General features: G+C 44.5%; 1 protein-coding gene across 2 annotated transcripts in view; it reads right to left on the bottom strand.

Annotated features, from left to right (window-relative positions):
- Nucleotides 1–14,948: 14,948 nt before the first annotated feature.
- Nucleotides 14,949–20,289, bottom strand: part of FAXC (failed axon connections homolog, metaxin like GST domain containing) — a 37,481-nt gene continuing 32,140 nt past the window's right edge. For both annotated transcript variants that reach the window (XM_075498447.1, XM_075498446.1), the window contains 2 exons: nt 20,080–20,196; nt 14,949–18,485 (listed from right to left, as the gene is read on the bottom strand). In XM_075498447.1, coding sequence (XP_075354562.1) covers nt 18,202–18,485; nt 20,080–20,196 — 401 coding nt within the window. In that variant the 3' untranslated portion in view covers nt 14,949–18,201. The remainder of the gene's footprint in view (nt 18,486–20,079; nt 20,197–20,289) is intronic.

Genomic DNA, 20,289 nt, shown 5'->3' on the forward strand with positions numbered 1-20,289 from the left:
TCATTTCTACGTACTACTTCCCTCCACCTTCACTTGACACAGGCCTACCAGCCACAGGCAATAATTCCCTTTCAATGTGGCAAAAACTGTTTCTTATGGGAGAAATTTCGGTACTCCTTAATGGGAACTCTCCAGGTATGTTCCAGGTGGGACGTTTATGCACCACGGCAGGTTTCCAGCCTTCTACACGGCACCATCTCTCTATGTCCTTACACGTTGCCCCCAACAAAACAGCACGCAATACTTAAAAAATATCTACCGTAGGCATTTGTATGTCTCTCTTTACCTCAGAACACGGGAAACTTGCAGTTTCCAGTGAACGTTTTCTCAGAAGAGGAAATAATGAGAGAATATTGTTCCTACTTTATAAATGGGGAACTTGGAGGCCAAGCGGGCTGCAAGACCTCACAGCAAGGAGCTGAGTTTTTAGAACGTGGTTGTTGATATGCTGGGGAAAGCTCCAGACATTAAAAGTATTTAAAAAAAAAGTAAAAAAAAAAAGGAAATATCTACTTATTGGTGGGCAGGTAGGTCACAAGGAACCAGCTGACAGTATGCAATATTCAATATTTGAAACAGTTGAAATGGTCACCACCCCCATGCTGCGTTCGCTGTTCGGAGGAGGTAACACGAACAAGCATCTCTGCAGATACGGTTTCAAAACTGTATCTGCAGAGGTTATGTTACAAAAGTCATTTAGAACCTACTTTACTGGGAGATGTTTCTGTCAACAAACTTATTGCCCCGGCTACTGAGGAAACCAACAGAAAAGGCAACAAGAATCTAATAACAGAAATGCTCTCCCTGCCTCTGCCGAGAATCAGTTTTGGTGGGCTGTGCGCGTGCTTGCGCGCACACACCGCTGTCGGGTACGAGCCTGGAGGCTCAGTCTGATGTAGGTGAATAGTGAAAGCAATGCAAGTACAGAGAAATCCTGCTTCTTGAAGTTTACATGCAATTTTGGATGTACTGTAATCCAAGCCTTCGGCTGAAAGAAATGTGTTGCAACCCAAGGCTGGTGACAGATCTGGGAGGCCATAGCCCCATGCAAAATAAGCCAGATTTGTAAATCTGTGTAAAACCACCGAGAGATAAATCATATATGTACCTACACAGCGAGTCCAATCCATTCACAGTGGGCATGTGGAGTCTGACCCAGCAAGCATCAGGCTGGCCAAATAGAGATTTTCATCAGTCACCCCGTGGTTTCTCATCTGCCCTTCATGGTTAAGGGTCAGGCTCCTTTTGCGTTTCCAGTGCCATCTGAGCGTCCTCTCCTGTCAGCGTGGGCATGCTGAACCTTGCGTCGGGAACTGGTGACCAGCCAACCTGGCAGATGAATGATGGGTCAATAACCTACTGGTATGCATCTGGCCAGTATATTTATACACTGTCTGTTACATGGAGTCAAAACTACTTCAGTACAAGTCGCAGAGCTCTTACTTGGTCAGCTGCTAGGGGATGTTCTCCTTTAATTAGCTGATGCAGCCTGTACTTGGGGAAATGTGAGTTTTGCCCCTGCTGTGACCTTCTTTTTCTGCAATGCCTCAACACAAAGACTGGCTACTCTACTGCAAAAATCAAAAAGCTCCAAAATGCTTGAGAGGGGATACTACTCAAATACAAATAGACACCCTCTCCCCAGCATCAAAAAGTTACGGAATCAGCTCCTCGACAGCCATTCGGAGGGACTTTTGTCCCCACTTTGCGATAGGGAAACTGAGGCACGGCAAGCGTGGGTGACTAGCACAAGGTCATACACATCAGTGGGAGTTCTGGGAATAAAGCCCAGAAGCTTCTGGCATATTGAGACACAGGCATATATTTCATACCGCCTTGGCAGGCTGCGGATGCTCTCCTCTCCTCCCCGCACTCAGCGCGCCACAGAAACAGCCTTTGTTCTCCCTAACTTGCTTCCAAATGTTCAAACATCACTTCTGCTGTGAACTGTAAAACTCGTATTCGGTCTCTATGGAGCGCTTGTCCAGCCGGCGTGTGGCTGTTTCTGCTTACTGCTAGGCTGGGCTTCCTCTGATCCTGAGGATTTGCCAACTTCGATACCTTTGATCGGGGCACGGGGTCAGTCTGGAGAGCTTGTCCTGACGTTTTTAGTTGTCTTTTGTCCATCACACAGACCCTCTGGCCACTAACACTGATCACGAGGAGACCTGTTTTCATTTGTTTTTACAAAAAATGTTTAATTCTGATTATAATTACCACTTTTACCTTTTGCTAGCGTAGCAAAAAGCTAAGGCAAAGAAATACACCAGCCCATTAGCAAACCACAGGAGGGTCTAGAGCTATAATTTTGTTATTAAACTGCTTGTTGGCTGAAACCTGTGCTGAATGTGGGTCGGGCCTTTCGATGAAGAAGGAAGAATTCAGACTGCAACTAGGACAACTTGTGAGCACCACAGATAGCCATTAAACCATTTGTGGGCTCTCTGTTATTTTTTTCTTGGAAGGAAGTCCTGACCTTGAAAGTTGTGTAAACATGGGAGTTGTACAAACACGTTTCCCCCGCTCCCCTCTTGCCCTGCGTGCGGTACCAGGGACGGTATCACACGCTCTCCACACACTGATGATAAGCTGAACTAACAAGAATATGAAGAAAATGTGCCAAACCCGCAGAGGGAAATGAAAATCAAATCCCCTTTCTCGCATCAGCGTCAAATTTTTATTTCTTGACAAGATAGGAGCTCAGTGGAAGGGAAACGAAACGATTAAAAAACAGATAAAAACTAGAAAGAAACCGCATATCCAAGTCATCCACTGCCCTCCCGTGGCTGCGTGTAAAGCACCTCCAAAGCACTTGGCAGCAGAGGAGGGCCTTATCTTCAAGTCCATTCAAATACATTTGCCAAATTAGTAGATTGTCTTTACGTTGTCTTTCCCCAGCACTTAATGCTTGGCTGTTGGCTGAAAGATGGTTTTTAACTTAAATAGAGGTAGACAATTAATCAAAAAAAACAGAAGGTATGTTATGTGTACAATTTAAAACCATAAGAAAGTCTAATGTATTAATACTGCTCTACAATTTTTAGAAAAATATAATAGTGCATTCTTCTGACAAATTCAATAAAAACTCTTGCTGTAATAGTATTATCCTCTGAGATTAACCCTATATTTTTCCTTAATGCAATGCAAGAGTCCCTGAAAAATTCCTGGATCAGGCGCAGATAGGATTACAAAGCCTTACTCATTTTCCCGTGCTGTAGCCAAAGGGGCAGGATCGGGATCAGCAAGTGCATTGGAAGCGTTATTTTGTGGCTTTTGATCCAGCAGCATTTTTGGCATGTGGTGTATTTGTTGTTAACATGTATACGATTGAGGTTTAAGAGATGCTCAACAATCCTAAATCAAAAATTGACTGAGTTTTTCAGAATTTCTGCTGTTTGCATGAGCTGTTTCCCACTTTCACCAGTCAGTAATCTACAACTTGCTAAATTACTGCCACATTGCCGACGCCGCGCAGGTGAGTTGTGTGTCTGTGAAAATAATGGGAAGATGTGCTGTCAGCACAGAGGCGAGTGCTGAAGGTCAGATGAAGGACAGGTTGCCAACAGAGGCGGTGTCAGTGCAGATGTGATAATTAAGGGCCAGCCTCTCTGCTGCGGATGTCCCGGCCAGGGCAGGGAGGCAGGCAGCCGCCCCATGCAGCGGCAGCAGAATCCAGCGGAGGGATGTCCCACGCTGCCCAAACCCACCGCGGCCGCCCTGTGGTTGCGAGGAAACCCCTAAGCAAGGGGATGGAGAGGGACTTTTGAAGAACGTACAAGTCTTTCTATTTAAATACGGCTCCACAGTAAGTAGCCAACATGGAGGAAGAAGGAAGGGCCCTGGTTTCCTCTCCACCAGAACACAGAAGAGATGGCTGGGTTGGTGACACACAGCGAAGCCTGGAGGCATTGGTTTCAGCACAACATAGCGTCTCCAGGAAGCAAGTACACTTGGACAGCTGCATCCAGACACCACAAAAGGAAGAGTAGGTGGTCAGGAACTGGAAACAAGAGAAACTAAGGAGGCAGATCTGTCACCACGGGGGGATCCAGGAGTCATCCGAGCATGCCGGCAATACTGCACTACCACCACGTATCCATCAAGGCAAGTGCAGAAGAGGTGTCTGCAGAGGAAAGATTCAGGATGCAACGGGGACCTTCCCTGCAGCTGACAGCAATCAATCATCAGCGAGGATTCTGCAAAAGGAGAAGAAAGGGGCACAAACAACAGAATTATGTATGTTTCCCTGATGTATAAATACGGCAAGATCAGATGGGACATCTCATGTCTCTCTTCTAGTAACGTACATAACTAAAATCAACAACAGTGCCACATGGGCAACCCCTTGAAGAAAGATGTCAGGGTCTTTTTTGCAGCTTCTTCCAGAAGATCTCTTCAGAGTCTCTTTCAGTTTTCCCCAGGAAAGAAAACAGGAATATTTATGGTCGAAACGTTCGTTGCTGGATCCTCTCCTAGTGAGACGGCAGACTGCACGACCAGGAGGGTGCACATCATGGCGTGCGGGAGCAGCCGGCTCTGCTGGAGACTCATCAGAACAACCAGGAGGAGGTTGAACTGCAGAAGCAAACTGAAGGCAAATAAGGTAGAAGCCAAACTTCAGTCCTCCACAAAGATGTTTTGCTGAATGCAAAGTCGATGATTTGTTTCTGCTTCCTCATACATGGCTGCTAAGGGATGAAGTACCAAGTAGGGAGCACTAGATGTTTTAGAAACGTGATATATCTGCGTTAGATGATGTAATTGTGTCACTGAAAGCTCGTGGCTTGGCTTGAATGTTAAACTGCCTGACTATACCCTGCTTAGGATGGGGAAGTTAAAGGACGGGAAGGATCAGCACTTTAAATTACAAACATCGTTCTCTCATTTAGAGTTCTGGATAAACAAAAACTAATGGTGTTTTGAATACGCATGGAACAAAATGCTGACTAAACTAGGCCGGGGGGCGGGGGGGGCATCCGAGGGGTCTGACATCTCCAGCGTCAGTCAATCACTCATATCTATTTCATTTCATTCACATGTCAAAGAGAAAAAATATTTACTTACCTAACAAAGCTTCGTTTGCTTATGTTTGCAGTGGCCTGATGACATGAGCTACCCTCAACTCCGGTACGGAGGCAAATAGGCTTAGATTACAGCTAAAAACAGCACTTCTGTTTGACGGAGATTACACACAGAGCGAGAATGAAAAACCAGCTAAACGAGGACTTGGTTGGGCCTTTCCGTATTCGGGGCATTGTTGTACCAGATCAAAATCAGGGTGATTGACGCCTAAGTTGTCATTTTAACCCCAGCACAGAAGTTTGGGGATGTGCAATTAATAACTGGCCCTGGTGCCTCCCAGCAGCAGGGAATCAGATAAGGGACATGCTGTGAGGCTGCTGTTTGGGCCAGGGCTGCCTCAAACTCGTTTCCCGAAAAATATTTTTACTTTGAAGCATCCTTCTGTCTTGAATCTGGATGGAAACAGGAAACTTCAATAAGATTTGTAAGCAGAAATGCTGCAAGACGACTCGTTCTGCTTCAACATTTTTTGCCTTGTTGAGTGGCATGGTGCATACAGAAAGGCTGCCCTGGAGGGCAGCATCTAGCAGGCTGCAGGGAACTACTCAAGCCAAAATAAATGACTTGTGTCTCCTCCACATCATTCCAGCCATGTTTTGGTATCCGTGAAATTTAATCATCAATATTTGTAATCAGGGCTGTACAAATTATGATTTTATAAACATGTTTACCTGAATGTTAAGTATTTTATTTATCATTTCCTTTCTCACCTCAGTTTCTTCTCCCTCTTCCCATCTCCTCAGCCACCAAAAGACAGTAGAATACAAGATTGTCTGTAGAGCTGAGAAACTGTTTCATTTAGATGATGAATGAACCTCTTCCTGGCTTACAATTTAATGTGACAAGTATGCACTTACATTTGTGCAAGTAAAAGTTGTCACAGAATCTACTTATGTTTACTCCTGGTGCTGAAAAAGAAACTTCAAACAACAGCAGCAAATCCAGAAGTTTCTCACCTTATTAGCATGGAAAATGCTGAACTTTAAGATAATCTGTTAGAAGCCATTCTGAAGCCTTCAAGATGCCACCAAGCCTAGAAGCCTGGTTTTAGATTGGTAAAAGTTTATCACAAAATCTACCTGGCCTCTTTGCCAGCATCAGCTACTTTAAGAGATGGACTGAACCATCATTGCAATAAAGCAAGCTGTTTCACGTAGACTTTGTGAACGGGAACCTGCCCACTGCAGCCACTAGATCTCTATTGTCAGGTATCAGAGCGTTAAATATGATGGAGACACCCTCCTATGGGTCTCATCCCTCTTCCTTCCCGCGAAGCTTTAAAATTCTACCTAGTAGAAGTTTAAAACTTCACGTAACAACCATTAGGTTTGCATCTGTAAAATGATGGCTCATCTTCTGCATCCTCCTCCTATCGATATCTTCTAATTTACCCCATTTGTTTAAATGTTTGCTCTTTTTTCTCCACCTGCCACAGCTATTTGCCAACATGTGTTACATATATGGTCCTTTCTGACATTTTCCTGATGCTGTCTGGCTCAGGCAATGCGTGTTTCCAAAGCTCTTTGAAATCCATCTACTGATTATAAAAAAATAATAGTAGACAAGGCAAATCATTACTAAGTACTTGACTTTTATCCACCTTGTTTGCCAGCTCCAAAAACACAGAGATGCGTTCGCAATCATATCATTTGTTCTTGTTTGTCATATTTTTAGGCTCATTGTAAAAGTACTAATATTTTCATGGCTTTCACTAAAAGATTGAAGACTTCTTTAATGACTTATCTAAGGGATTTGATATTGTGAACCATTTCCTTAAGCAGGCTTTAAAAAGATTGCCATTCACTGATTCCCCAAGTGGGTTCCAGATTTATCCATAGCTATATAAATGGTGTATCAGATTTAGTTACTTTTTTCCCCATCTTCAGCTAAGGTTTGCTTTTGGCCTTACAGCAGAAAGCAAATAAATTAATTAACAATACTTATAGCAGCTAGAAATTCTTCATATCATCCTCAAAATTTTACAACCCTTTAGTATTCTGCAGGGTTGTGGTAGCTGGTTATGAGCTACATTGAAATCCAGGCACTTCCCAACTTGCATTTGTTAGGACATGTACGTTACAGTAAATGTAATCTTTTGAATTATTTTAATGGGAATAGCAGGGCTGGCATTGGCTTTCAGAAGGTAGCTGGGAGAATATTCATGATTCAGATCGTACTAAGCCTGAGAAGGCAGAATAGCTACAGTCCCACCTTTACAGCTGAAATATTACAGGAAAGTTTTCTGGAGCTGTCAGAGGAAAAGCAGGGGCTGTTCACAACTTGCACAACAACTGAGGAGAAAGGAGGCACAAACTTCACCCCCTGCTTTTTCAGGAGTAAAAGATGCACACATTTGGGAGCCAACTGCTTTCACGGTGATGCTTTTTCATCAGCAAACCTTCGCATTTTCCCCTTCTGAATCGTTGTGTGACAATGAATCATTGATGATCTTCAGTGGCAGGACCAAAAATAGGGCTGGGCACAGAGAAAGGCTGGGGTAGGGGGAATCTTTCCTGTGCTCAGCCCCGGGTCTCCCAGGCCACAGCGAGCACGTTACTCCACCTCCGAGCAATTCGGATCCTCCTGGGAGCAATCACCTTTCCCTGCTCCACTGGCTATTTCTGTGATGCTGTATTCACAGGTTAAAAGGGGTGCCGAGAAGCCATGACGACAAGAGACACGTTAGCATGCGGTGAAGTTTGCACGCTGAATAATTACGGTTTTCTTTGTCACAGTGAATCACTGTATGTGAAATCACAGCAATTTCTCCATGCGTAGACGTAGCTGACGAATCAAAGCTTATTAGATAATAACTGTGCTTCAGGTGGCTCCCAAACAAATGCTGCCTTCAAAACGATGGCAAAGCGTGGCCCAACCTTAAAGCCTGGGCAGAGAAAACTAAGCTCCTTTCACTATTGTCTGTAAGGGCAGCACATCCTTAGCTGCAGCAGATTTCGCTGTGAAGGACAGAGAAAGGGCCACTGCCTGGTGACAGCCCACGCCTCCTCTCTCCAAATCTTATTACTTCTGTGTCACGTTTCTCCTTTAAATCATTTCCTTCCTGTTTTGACAAACAAGGCTCTATTTTAGACCCTCATCTTCCATCCTAGAGTAATCAGCACTTCTCTAAGACCCTCTAACCCACATAAAGTGCATCTGCTAAGAATATTTTTGATGCCTATTGCTTGTTTATATCTTTCCTTTCTTTGAGTCCATCCACTGGCTCTTCCTATATCAAATTCCAGTTTCTTGCACTTAGTTTCAAGGCTCTTGACAACTCTATCTTTCTCGTCTTGTCTATTACTGCATCTCAACAGGGATGTTGTGAAAATAAACTTGTTAGTATTTTTGAGGCATCCAGAAACCATGGTAATGACTGCCACAGAGAAGCTCATGAGGAAATTAATCATTCTGTTGCCATTGTAGGGCTCGAATCCTGCGCAGCAAATAAGGCTTGGGGGTCACACTTCAAATGAAATCACCACCAGCTCATCATTAATTCACTAGTCGCTACCCCCTGCACCAGATGAGGCAGAGGTCTTAAGGAAAAAAAAAAAACCTAGCAAGAGACTGAAAGAACTGAAATCTACAACTCAATACTTATTCAAAAAGAGGTGGCATTAAAACTATACGGACAATTGAACTCTGGTATTTCCTAACCTTGAAGTTAGGAAATTGCCTTGAACGACTTCTTGTGTCTGCAATGCTACATCATTTCCCAGAAAAACTGTCAAAATAGAGGTGATGGCTGGGCTTTCAGGTTAAGACACAAATATTTTAGTGGGGGATTCAGCCTGGGATTAAGAGGTGTTAATTTTGATGTCTGACTGTAGGGTACATTCACGAGCTAAATGTTTGGCTTCCACTGTGACCCACAGAGAGCTGGGCTGTGCAGTCAGCGGAGCGGGAGCGGTCCAGCTCCCTGGAGAGCAGACACTTCTGCTCTGCTGAGGAGCCCCAAGGCTGCACGGACCACTTGGAGCAGATCTCCATGGATTACAACAGCACAGACACCTAGAGATGCCTGGCGAGGTCTTAATATAAAATCAAATGTACATGGCCAAATCCAGAGCCAAATATTAAAACAACGGCCACTTGACTGCCTTTCTCTTCTCACTGCTGATGCACCACTTTTTTTTCTGGGATTGTAAACGTCATGGTAGGTGATCTGAGCCTCTGAAGAACATTGCATGCAAGGATTCATGCTGGTCAGATTATTTGGGCCCAACCATGACATAAACATTGAATAATATTAGTTGTGACACCACCACCATCACTTTCTTTCATTTTCCCTTTAAAGTGGTTATCCAGGGTGCATTCAGTTTTCTGAACACGGGTGTTTAGCCATCAATTCAGATGCCTTAGGATAGCCTACCTGGCCTCCGGCCGCAGCTCCTGGTCTCAGGTCTCCCCTGGATCCTGCCAGCCAGCACTGCACAGATGCCCCAGGTCTCCCAGGGCATCTCAGGAGATACTGGGCACCTACCTTGGGCAACTGAACCTCAGTCTTGCAACAGACATCAGAGTGGGGACAGAGCTGGCATAGACACTTCCAATCAGCTGCTATTAACAATTTCACTGGAAAATGAGGGATATTAGAATCACAGAATGATTTGGATTTTAAGGGACCTTTAAAGGTCATCTAGTCCAACCCCCTGCAATGAGCAGGAACAATATTCCCACCTGGGATCTGGCTGATGGCTAAACAGCTTTTCAGGAAACTTAACTCTGCAGTTCCCTTACAGATGCCGTCCTGGGCACTCTCGGACCACACCCCTCCTTCTCCTCACATGGAGAACACGGGCACCCTCACCTTTTCGGCAGCGCTCTCTGAAGTAAGGATCAAGCTTACCACCAGTTACTATGATTGACCAAATTCCTGCCGGCAACACTGCAGTAAGCAGCTGCGTGTGCCTGTATGTCCATCCAGAATATTTCTCACACGCCATAATTTAAAGTTTTTGGGACTGGGGGATAAACAGAGTTCGTGAGTATTTCACCAAGACTCAAGTTCACTGGAATGGAGAGAGACCTGACCTTGACAGAGCTCTCAGTTTTGGCTGCCAGCTCTTCTGAGCTTGCAATATTTAATGATTCAAGTCCCGTATTGCAACCTAGGTACAATGTTTCTGACCCCCGCGTTTATTAAATACATTGACATTTCTAGCCTTCATGGAGAAAAAGTCTATAAACATCAACCTCACCGGCCATAAAACTGTAAGGCAATGAAAGGAGCTAAAAATCTATTCAGAATGGTACTACAGGGTTGGGCCTGACTTGTCATTTTTAACGCTCAGCTAGGTGAAGTGCACCTACCTGTCCCCTTCGAGACACAAAGTTGGGTAAATAGTCATAAACCCCACCCTTCCTTTCTCCCATCCCTCAGCCAGCGCTTTGAGGTACTGCCCCGATCCTCACTGGAGGGAAAGCATCCCCTGCCCCGGGCTGCGTCTCTGGCAGGAGGGACATGAGAGCAGGACCTGCAAAAGCGAGAGCCGTGGGCAGGCTGGGCGCTTGCAGGGTTTCCCGTGGCACCAGTGACAGGCATCGGTCAAGCGTCCCCCCGGGGCGAGAGCACCCACCTGCGCTCTGCGCTCCCTACTGCAGGCGCCTGACGCATCTCAAAGAGAAAGGAGAAACGTCAGCTCTATATTTAAGTGCAGGGGGTGGTTGCACACCCATCCAGCAGGTTTTTATTAAACGTAGACGTTTACGCCTGCAACACTGACGTCATCACTTACGAAGCAGGATTTGATGTCAAGCCTCTGCGAGGTCTGAAGGCAACTGAGTATAGTCTTGCACCTTTATCACCTGCATGCCGTTGCCCCATATTTCTTCCAGCAAGGTCACGTCTCCTGTCACGCAGTCCCTATGCTGAGTTCGGGGCAGCATGCTAAGTCTGGCTAAGGACTTACATTTCCTGAAAAATTTCCGAACTATTATCGTACAATGAAACTAGCCAGCACAGTGCTTTGGGCAAAGACCTTAAAGCTTATGCACTCCTCTGACAGAGTCCCCTTCCCAGGACTATTTATTTTCACACTGGTAGCATTAACCATGAAATAAAGAGAGAGAGGAGCAGGGACCCCTCCTCATGCCCAAGTTTAAGTGCAGTCCTTCCTCCTGTGCTGGCCCCTGAAATCCTTCCTGCAGTGCCAAGGGGAGAGATGAGCAGTGACAGAGTGACCCCATCCAAATAATGCTGGTGGCTGAAGTATTTGCCTGGGGAGATAGGGGTTAACCCAGCGGCCATTAAAGTTTCGTGCACTCCCCGCTCTCGCACTTAAGAGAACACCATTAGTTCACAGCTCTACAGAAAGCAGAGAGACGTTCAGAATAAGGACATGAACCAGAAAGATATTTTAGATCCATCAGTTATAATTTACACACCAATGGCATACGGCATAAAGACAAAATATACAGATTTTCATATATATACACACACGGATCAACACAGTGCACAATTTAAAGTTATGTTACAATTAAGTGTACAATTTTAAATATGGCTTTATAAACTAGTAGTAATAACAGTGCTAAAATAATGTGTGTCTCATGTAAGTTCATAGACAAACAACATAATGCAGCTACAGCATTAAAGTCCTCATTTAGCAATGTGTTGCTTCATTTTGTTAGTTAAACCCTGTACACCGCAGTTAGCTGGATATATCCCTCCCCCCGTACCCATCTACATAGACTTTATTCTTGCTGGATTGCACACCCCAATGGTTAAAACTTTTGGACTTGTATTCTTCAAGTATCCTGAAAAATAAAAACCTGTACATTCGAGGAAAGATTAGTTGTAAGAACAGACTAAGAAGTGAGGGAAGAACACACACAAACATAGTGCCCAGTGAGAACATCAACACGACCAGTGAAGCTTAAAAAAGCACTTTTTTTTTTTTTAGAGAGCTTAAAAAAAAACAAGAGTCACATCTTTTTTTGCCTTACTGCCCCAAATAAGGCAAATTTTTAGGTGAGGATAATTAGAGGAACAAGAGAGTGGTAAATTCTGGGTCACTTGGAAGCTTGGTTGGAAACTCTGGCCCTGCTGAAGCAAATGGCACTTTTGTCAGCGATTTCAAAGGGTGCAGGATTTTATTTGTTCTGCAAAAGTTGTATGCCTTTGGGAATCGTACACTCCATTTCAGCTTTACTTTGTTGAGCTGAATGTAGAAATCATTAGATGAAATTCTACAATCCTTTCTATGTACAAGGCAGACTAAATGCCCCTAACAATTTCCTCTGGCTTTAAAAATCTGCAAGTGGGGCAACTAGGTCGTGGTACTAAGAGTTTAGCACTGCAGTGACACACTGAACGGTTTCACCGACAGACTCCTGTGCTGTACACAGACATCCCATTTCTTTTCCAAACTCCTCAGGGAGCTGCTGAAACCTCTGCTGAGAAGTAGTTCGCATCAGGGTACTTCCAGAGGGAAGGAACACAAGAGAAGCCCTCCCCAACGGCTACCAAAGGGAGGATTGCCCAAAACCACTGAGACAGAGCTGATTCGTGTTTCAACACCTCTCTACTAAGGCAAAGCCATAAAGACTAGGATTACTAGCCTGAAAATGAAATCCCCTCCTCCTGGCAGAGACCCACATGATACAGGGGGATGGAGAACGCTTTCCCTCGACATGACACCAGTTGGACACGACGGCCCACATTCACCGGTAAGCTCAAAGCTGTGCTTGCCGCAATGCTCTGTAAAGGGGTCAGATCCAAACAGATCTTGTCCTTGCCCTTTGTCACCAGGATGCAGACGACTCCGCAGCGTGGGCATGGAATGACAGCACGCTGGCAGCCTCACTGGAGCCACAGCTACCAAAAGGAGTCCCTCTGCTGTCTACCTAGCACTAACGAATACTCGAAGCATATCACAGCATACACGAACACTTGTAGCACTAATCAACTGCTGAAAACCACCACAGTCATTCAAAGGTACCTCTAGTCCTCTTGGTCCATGGGATTAGACACTACTACCTGGGTGCTCCTCCAGATCACAGCCACTGGCACCTATGACAACTCACCCCTATGCTATGTATATCCATTTCCATACCCCAGCTACTGGGCTGTCCAACATAATTCTGCAATTTAGAGAGCATAACTTGCTTTATTTCGATCACATGCCTAATTCATAATTTCGCAGTATTTGTGGATGGGGGAGGGGGCTAGGCTAAATAGCTACTTGTCAGAAAACAGATTCAAATTCTTATTCAAACATCTAAGGACATGACCCACTTGAATTCATCCTCTGCCACAGAAATTTCACTTGGTGAGCTTCCCTGCATAAATCTGCACATAACACACTTTTCCAGCAGGCAATATTTTGTAAGGCTTAGTATCTGACAGATACAGCCCTTTCAATGAAAACAGTATGAAACTGTCATGATTACTTGAGCAGACATCACTGACAAAAGGAAATTTGTGCCTGAACTGCTGCTGCAGAATTATTTCAGGCAATATTTTTGCAAAGAGAATATAGATCTGGAGGGACATTGCCAAGGTTTTAAAGATCAAAACGTGTGACTTGCAGTGTTGTAATTGGATGGGAACAGTCCTCCAGATCTGAAACATCGGGTTTGGTTTGGTTTTTAAATCAAGCACCACATTTGTAGGATTTCTGTAGGACCTATACATCCCAGCGTCTGTTTCCCCCACTCGGTAACAGTGAGCTCTGCTGACAGAGCCAATGAGTCCGACAGGGGTAAACAAATCCCTTCTGACATGACAGAGTGTTACACAGTCAAACACTGCAATTCACATGAGAAAACAACAGACTGCTTCAAATCTAACTCTATTGGAAATGCAGGGCTTGGTTTAAACTCCCATTTGCCAAATGAGGAGCAGACCAATTATCCATTCTCTTAAAGCAGCACTATGGAAACAAAGGCATTACTCAGCCTTTGGCAGTATTTAAGGTAGAGTAACCGGGAGGAACCGCACCATTTCCTCGCCGGGATGAGGGGTCACGCTCCAGCTCGTGAGCAGGGCAGGGCTCCTGCCCGGGTGCTGGAACAGCGTTGGCCAGGCCGCAGATTCAGCCCGTGTCCCCCTGCGGCAACCTGACACTCAGCACTCTCCCCGCATCCCACCCTCTCCTCTCCCACCCGCTGCCTCCTCCCCTGACCATCCAAGGGCCCCCTGCCCTGTTTTGGGAAAGGACAGACAGCATGGAGGAGCCTCAAGCTAGCTTTCCTCTTGCCAGGACCATGCACCGCCGTCTACCCGAAACTAGCCCAGGGCTGCGGCTGGGACCACAACCAGGTTTGGCGCTGGCAGCTGTGATGCTCTCCGAGACCTCAGGGACATCTGACTCTTGTGACAAGGGTCCCTGAACCCTTCCTAACATCACCCCACAATGAGTATCTGGCCGCAGTGGTGGGACCCCCAGCCAGGGAAAACCTTATGTGGTCCATGTCGCCTCAGACATGACATTGTGGCATCCCTCGCCCTCCACCTCCAGCCTGAAGCGGCCATCCCAGCTCACCCGCCAGGCAGCTGGCACCCCGCGGCTGCCCCAGGTTTCACCGCTGCAGAGACACCTGATGTCCCTGACCCCCATCAGCAGCACGGCCAGGACCTCCAGCATCCCTATGACACACTTGCTTGTAATTTTGATCAATGAGAGAGAGGGGAAAAAAAAAAAAAAAAAAAAAACGACAAACAAGAGGAAATAAAGATGCTCTCCAACTGTTTTTAGTTCTGTATAGTCCCTCAGCACTAAGATAAAAAAAAATAGAGATGATCGGGGCGGGGAGGGGGGACACCAAAACACTGCAGGACTAAGAAAATGTTGCTCTTCTGGCAGAATTTTGAGAAGTCAAAAAAATCTGTTCTGGTTTTTTGGTTTTTTGTTTTGTTTTGTTTTTGTTTTTTAAGAAAACTTGTCTTCTCTTTCCCCATGCAAACCAAAATGAATTAACATTTTTTCACAGATGTTAAAAAAGCTATTTTCTTTTTTTTAACATTCCCCCCACCACCACTTTACCAAGACCAGCTTCCAAAAGAAAAAAGCTTGGATTAAATCCTTTTAAACAGGTCTAACAGTCAGTATTTGTTTCCAGAAGGGATAAATAAACCCAAGGATTTCCTACTAAACCTGGACAAAATACTACACCTATAAATTCCTAAAAGAGATGCTGTTTCCTAATTTCACCTCTAGTTTGAAACACGGCCAAACACAGAAATGCAGACTTTATCAAGAGTAGCTGTCATGAGGAGAAAGCCAACTAACTTCTCCTCTAAAGTGACCTGAGTAGTCCCTCAGAAAGGGAAGGCATGTGACGAGTTGCAAAATACATTCACCTCACTAATTAACACCCTGGAAAACCTCAACCAACAGCAAAAAGATGCTTCCCCTTCTGCAACCCCTTCCAATCCTTTCTTCTTCACCCTCCCCAGGGGTGAAGCCTGTTACCTGGCCAGTCAGGGTGAGGCTCAGCCTCCACTGAGGCATGCTGATTATTCACAACAAAAACAAAAAACACTGGGTGAGAATGTAACCATGGTCCCGCGTGGCACCTACATCCTTGGCACAGGTACCCATGCTGTGGCACAGCAGCACCGGCTCTACCCCAACGCCAGCAGCTCTGGGTGCTGGCGGCAGAAGGGGCCATGGCACAACACCAGCTGTGCACTGTGTTGGCATCTCCCGTCTCCGTGCCCAGCCACACAAAATCCAAATCTGGCTGCACACAGACGGGAGGGTAAAATGACATCATCGATTTCTGGTTAATCCGCATTTCGGGATGTCGCAAGGGCCACTGTGACAGACAGATCTGTCAGCCCACTGGAATTATAAAGGTGACAGTGTCTGCTGAACTCAGGCTGGTCTTTTAATAACTGTGACTCACGGCTGGGACTCATCTGCTGTCAGCAGGAGCCTCCATACCTGCAAGCACACCCTCCCAACACTGAAAAGATAGAGAAAGCACAGCCTTCAAACACGCATGGGTAAATGAATGAGAACATCGCCATCAGAATTTCCAACACACAAACGTTTTTAAACGTGGATGCCTTTATCTAGAATACCAATACCCACATCTTTGCAGGCAGCATCTGCCCTGACTTGGGTATGAAGTTTCACAGGCATTTCAGGCCATCACCTCTGTGCTTTCAAGCCCAAGACTTATCTTCTTGTGCCCTATTCCTGTGCGCAGTTTCCTGAGAAGTGTCCCAAGCAACTGCATATCTTCCTCCTTCTCAGTTTTGGTTCACTTTGCAAATGACACTTGCTCACAACAACAGAGACCACTGACTGCAACATGGCTCCAAGGACATGCCTGGGGAATTGAGGAAACAGGCACAAATTCACATCCATCTCAGACCACACCAAACTTGTCAGCTCTCACTGCGGTGGCTCCCACGCATGAAGAGACCTGGGAACCCACTGCAGACGTGTGACCCCCCTGCTTTCAGAGCCACAGCTAGCTTGGTGTTTCCCCAGAGCAAGTGCTTTCCTCTGCAGAAGATACTCCATGATCCAAGAAAGAGAGGTATTCTTTGAAAGCTGGAGTTATTTCAAGCTCCAGACTATTATGACTACCAACAATTAACATCCTAAAGCAGTTGTCTGCCCTGTCTGCTCCCAGAACATATGGCACAACCAACACATTATAAAAATTTTGCTGAGGGATCCTGATTCATCTAACTGTAACTCATTAAGAAAGTCATAATTCAAATATTTTTAAATGGGCCACCACCAAAGTCTGCAGGCAAATACCCAGTTTTACATGCATGTTTACAAATACCACAGCTGTCTATATGTTCTATATGCTTTATCTCTACTTAAAACCAACTAGTCATGGCCAAGCAACACTGATGTACATGCTTACCTTCAAACTGGCAAGTAAATCCAATAGATTCATTCTCACCTCTAACCTGCATTTAGGGAGATACAAACACGAAGCATGTCAGCATCTGTGCAATCATTCTGGATTTGGGGTTCCAGATTCATGGAGGTGCTAGCAAAGGCACCTTAAAATCAATTCTGGTCACTCTTTCAGCACCTGGAAACCCCCCCAGACTGCGGTGCTGACACAGCTGTCCTGTCTCAACTGCCTCCCGTGCACCAGCTTTAGGGATTGTACACTGTAAGCCAGCACAGTGCCCAGCACCCACTGAAGCACCTTCCTAGGCAGCTCTAAAGCATTTGATTGCCTGGGCCAACATCTTGCATTTACACAGCATCCCACGCCTAGAAATACCCCAAATCACTTTGCAAACTTCATGGGTTTGACATGTCTGTTGGTAAAGAGCATAAAACACGCCTGCTGAGATGCACCAGACTTTTAATAACAAATCCCAGTTCTTCCCACTCCCTAGCAATAGCAGACAAAAGCCATTGGCAGGAAGTAAAAACATAGTAATTCAAGAACACAGAAGAAATTCAGATGCCTGAGGCAGGCTTTGGCCAACACACATTCCAGATGAGTGTTTGGGAGATTATACATAAAAAACTGACATTTCCCTTCCGAATAAAAATATTCTAAAGTAGCGATTTCAATCTTCTGCAAAGAACAAGAAACACTAAAAAGCTCCTTTCTGTAGGAATATGTTCTCCTCCTGCCTTCCTTGACTGTCTCTGAAAGAACTAGGAGCAGTTCTTTCCTGCAGACACTGTAATAACATATGCACCCAGAGTACAGGTAGCTATCAAATAAAATCCCCCCGAAACTCTACCAAATCAATACAGCATCAATCATTTTCTTCCCTTGGAGAAAGGTGTGCCAGTCATGCCTCTTCCATTTTTGTCCTCAACCCATTCCTGTAAAGATAAGATATCAACACAAACCAGCTCTGGCAAATGCTCCACTTCCCAGACGTCTGTCCCACCTGGTTGCGGGATCTGGTTTTTGAACGCAAACAAAAATGTAGATTGAAAGGTCCTGTTGTCTTCTGGACCTCCAGTTTGCCCATATGTGTTTTAAATAACTGTTTACCTTGGTTCCACCTGAACAGTTACACAAAATGAAATAAGGTTGAAGCACATGACAGCCGAGTCAAGCACAATGGTCTCTTCCAAAGTGATATAAACCTCTTCCTGACCTGGAGGAGAAAATAAATCAGACTGATCCCAAGAAACAGCTTGTCTGCAAAATGGGAGACGCTTGTACGCATCACTTGCATTGTTCATGATCTCTGTAGTCATCCATGTCCACATCTGAATCAAAGAGGGAGTGTCCAGTGTAATCTGTGTCAGGGGTTTGAGAAATACTGTTCCCTTCCTCGTCAAATGTTTCTGTCCTTGAATAAAAACTGAAGTCCTGCAAAGGGGAGTAAGTCTTGCTTGCTTCGCTGCTTTCCTCAGATTCATACAGAGTGTTATCATCATCATGGTGCCATTCTGGCCAAAATTTCCTCCTTATTCTTTCACAATACATAGCAAGGTTAATCAGTTCACCTGCAACACAGCATAACAAACTCCAGTAAATACATCCAGTCAATAATGCTCTAACTCACCTGCTGATGCAGAGACACGTTAGCACTGTTTGGAAACAAATTGTGCAGGTTCTTTCCAAAGAGATTTCAAAATTCCAAGATCCCATCAATCCTCTTCACGGCTCTGTTTGTAACTTTTAGGTAACTTAAAACACATATTATTAACCTACATACAACAAGAAGGGTTACACCAGAATGAACATAAATGCATGTAGCAAAGTAACTGTCCCAAATTCAACCTCTACAGAAATAAATTAAGACAAGATACTAATACTGTAAGTTTTTCATAGTAAAATTCTTGCTTATTTTGCAGAAACCTGGTTTCTAAAGGTAGAATTTGATCCTATATATACACAATACAATTGTTTATAAAAATTTGGGTGAATTTGCGTTTTCCACCACCAGATGGCAGCGTTGTCTGCAAGATAAATTCACATTTTAAAGCTTTTATATGGTCACTTGCTCACCCCTAATGTTCCTAGCCTTAGTACCTCATGCCTCATACATGAATGTTTCGAGTGTGCTTAGAGAAGAAATTACAAAAAACTTCAAAGAACAAAGAAATAATAGCATATTAAAGGGAATGTGTATGTGAAACCTGCACTCACAATAGCATGAGGAGGCAGATGGGTACAGAGAATCATCCATACTGCTTGGGTATTTGCATCTACTACCATCTATTTATTTTCGTTAGAGACAAACTAGTTCAACAAACATAGTATTCCTTCTTGTAAGCCATGGACCCTCCAGAATTTTATCTGTGATTCCCCAGACATCAGGGGGAAGAAATGTATAGACAATACTTATGTCCTCATCTCAAGTATTTTTTTCCTCAAAGTTTTAATAATGAGCAAGTCTGTGCCTCCTAACTGTTGCTTTAGTAGCTCTCTCTTGGACTGAGTAGATCTACAGGTCAGATTCATTCCTTTTATACCTATTTCACATCCTTTTCCTCTCTAGCTCTTCCCATTTTTCATACTGTGTGGTTTTATTCTGAAAAGGGATGCAAAGATACTTTCACATGCCTCTACCACCCCACAAGAAAAAAAGAATAAAATGTGTGGAGGGGAGGGGATGTTGGTTTCCAATTCATGCAAAAACACAGTGACTCCAAAGTCAGGCTGGACTTTTTCCTTGCCCAGCATCTTCAATAACAGCAAAGACTGTAATTTCAGTGAGACAATAGCACTTGCAGTTCTACTGTCAATGAAACTACTCAGTTCAGCAGAATTTGGCTCATGGCCGTGCTTCTGTCTTCTCTTATTTTACCCAGCATTCATTCCTTAGAGGCATTCAGTCTTTGCTATGTTAAACAGGGAAAAGATCAAATACAGGAATAGAAACAATTACTGTGTAGAACATTAAAGAGAAAACAAACAAGAATTTTAAGAGAAAACAACATTACAGGATACAAATAATATATCAAAGGCAAGAACAGCCTGCGAAGCAGTTGAAGTGCTGCTGCAGTCTTCAAATGTCCTTACAAGGTGCTCCAAGTTTAAACATGGCAAATGCCACCAAGAGTTTTTCATGAGAGATCAGTTAAGCTTTCTTACCTTTGATTAGTCTCTCTGGTCGAGTCCCTGGTAGTGTCCACATTGCCTGTGCCAGATGCCCAAAGACAGTGGCATCAACAGTGGAAACGGTTGGTCCCATAATGTACTTCTTGTCACCTGTAAATACAACAGCAAACATTACTCAACTGGTTGTCACTTCTCCCCAGTTAAAAAAAAAAATAAATTCCCTGGTTACACCTTTAGCATTTT

The sequence above is a fragment of the Mycteria americana genome, chromosome 3 (genome assembly GCF_035582795.1).
Source record: "Mycteria americana isolate JAX WOST 10 ecotype Jacksonville Zoo and Gardens chromosome 3, USCA_MyAme_1.0, whole genome shotgun sequence".
In the NCBI taxonomy this organism is placed as follows: Eukaryota; Metazoa; Chordata; class Aves; order Ciconiiformes; family Ciconiidae; genus Mycteria; species Mycteria americana.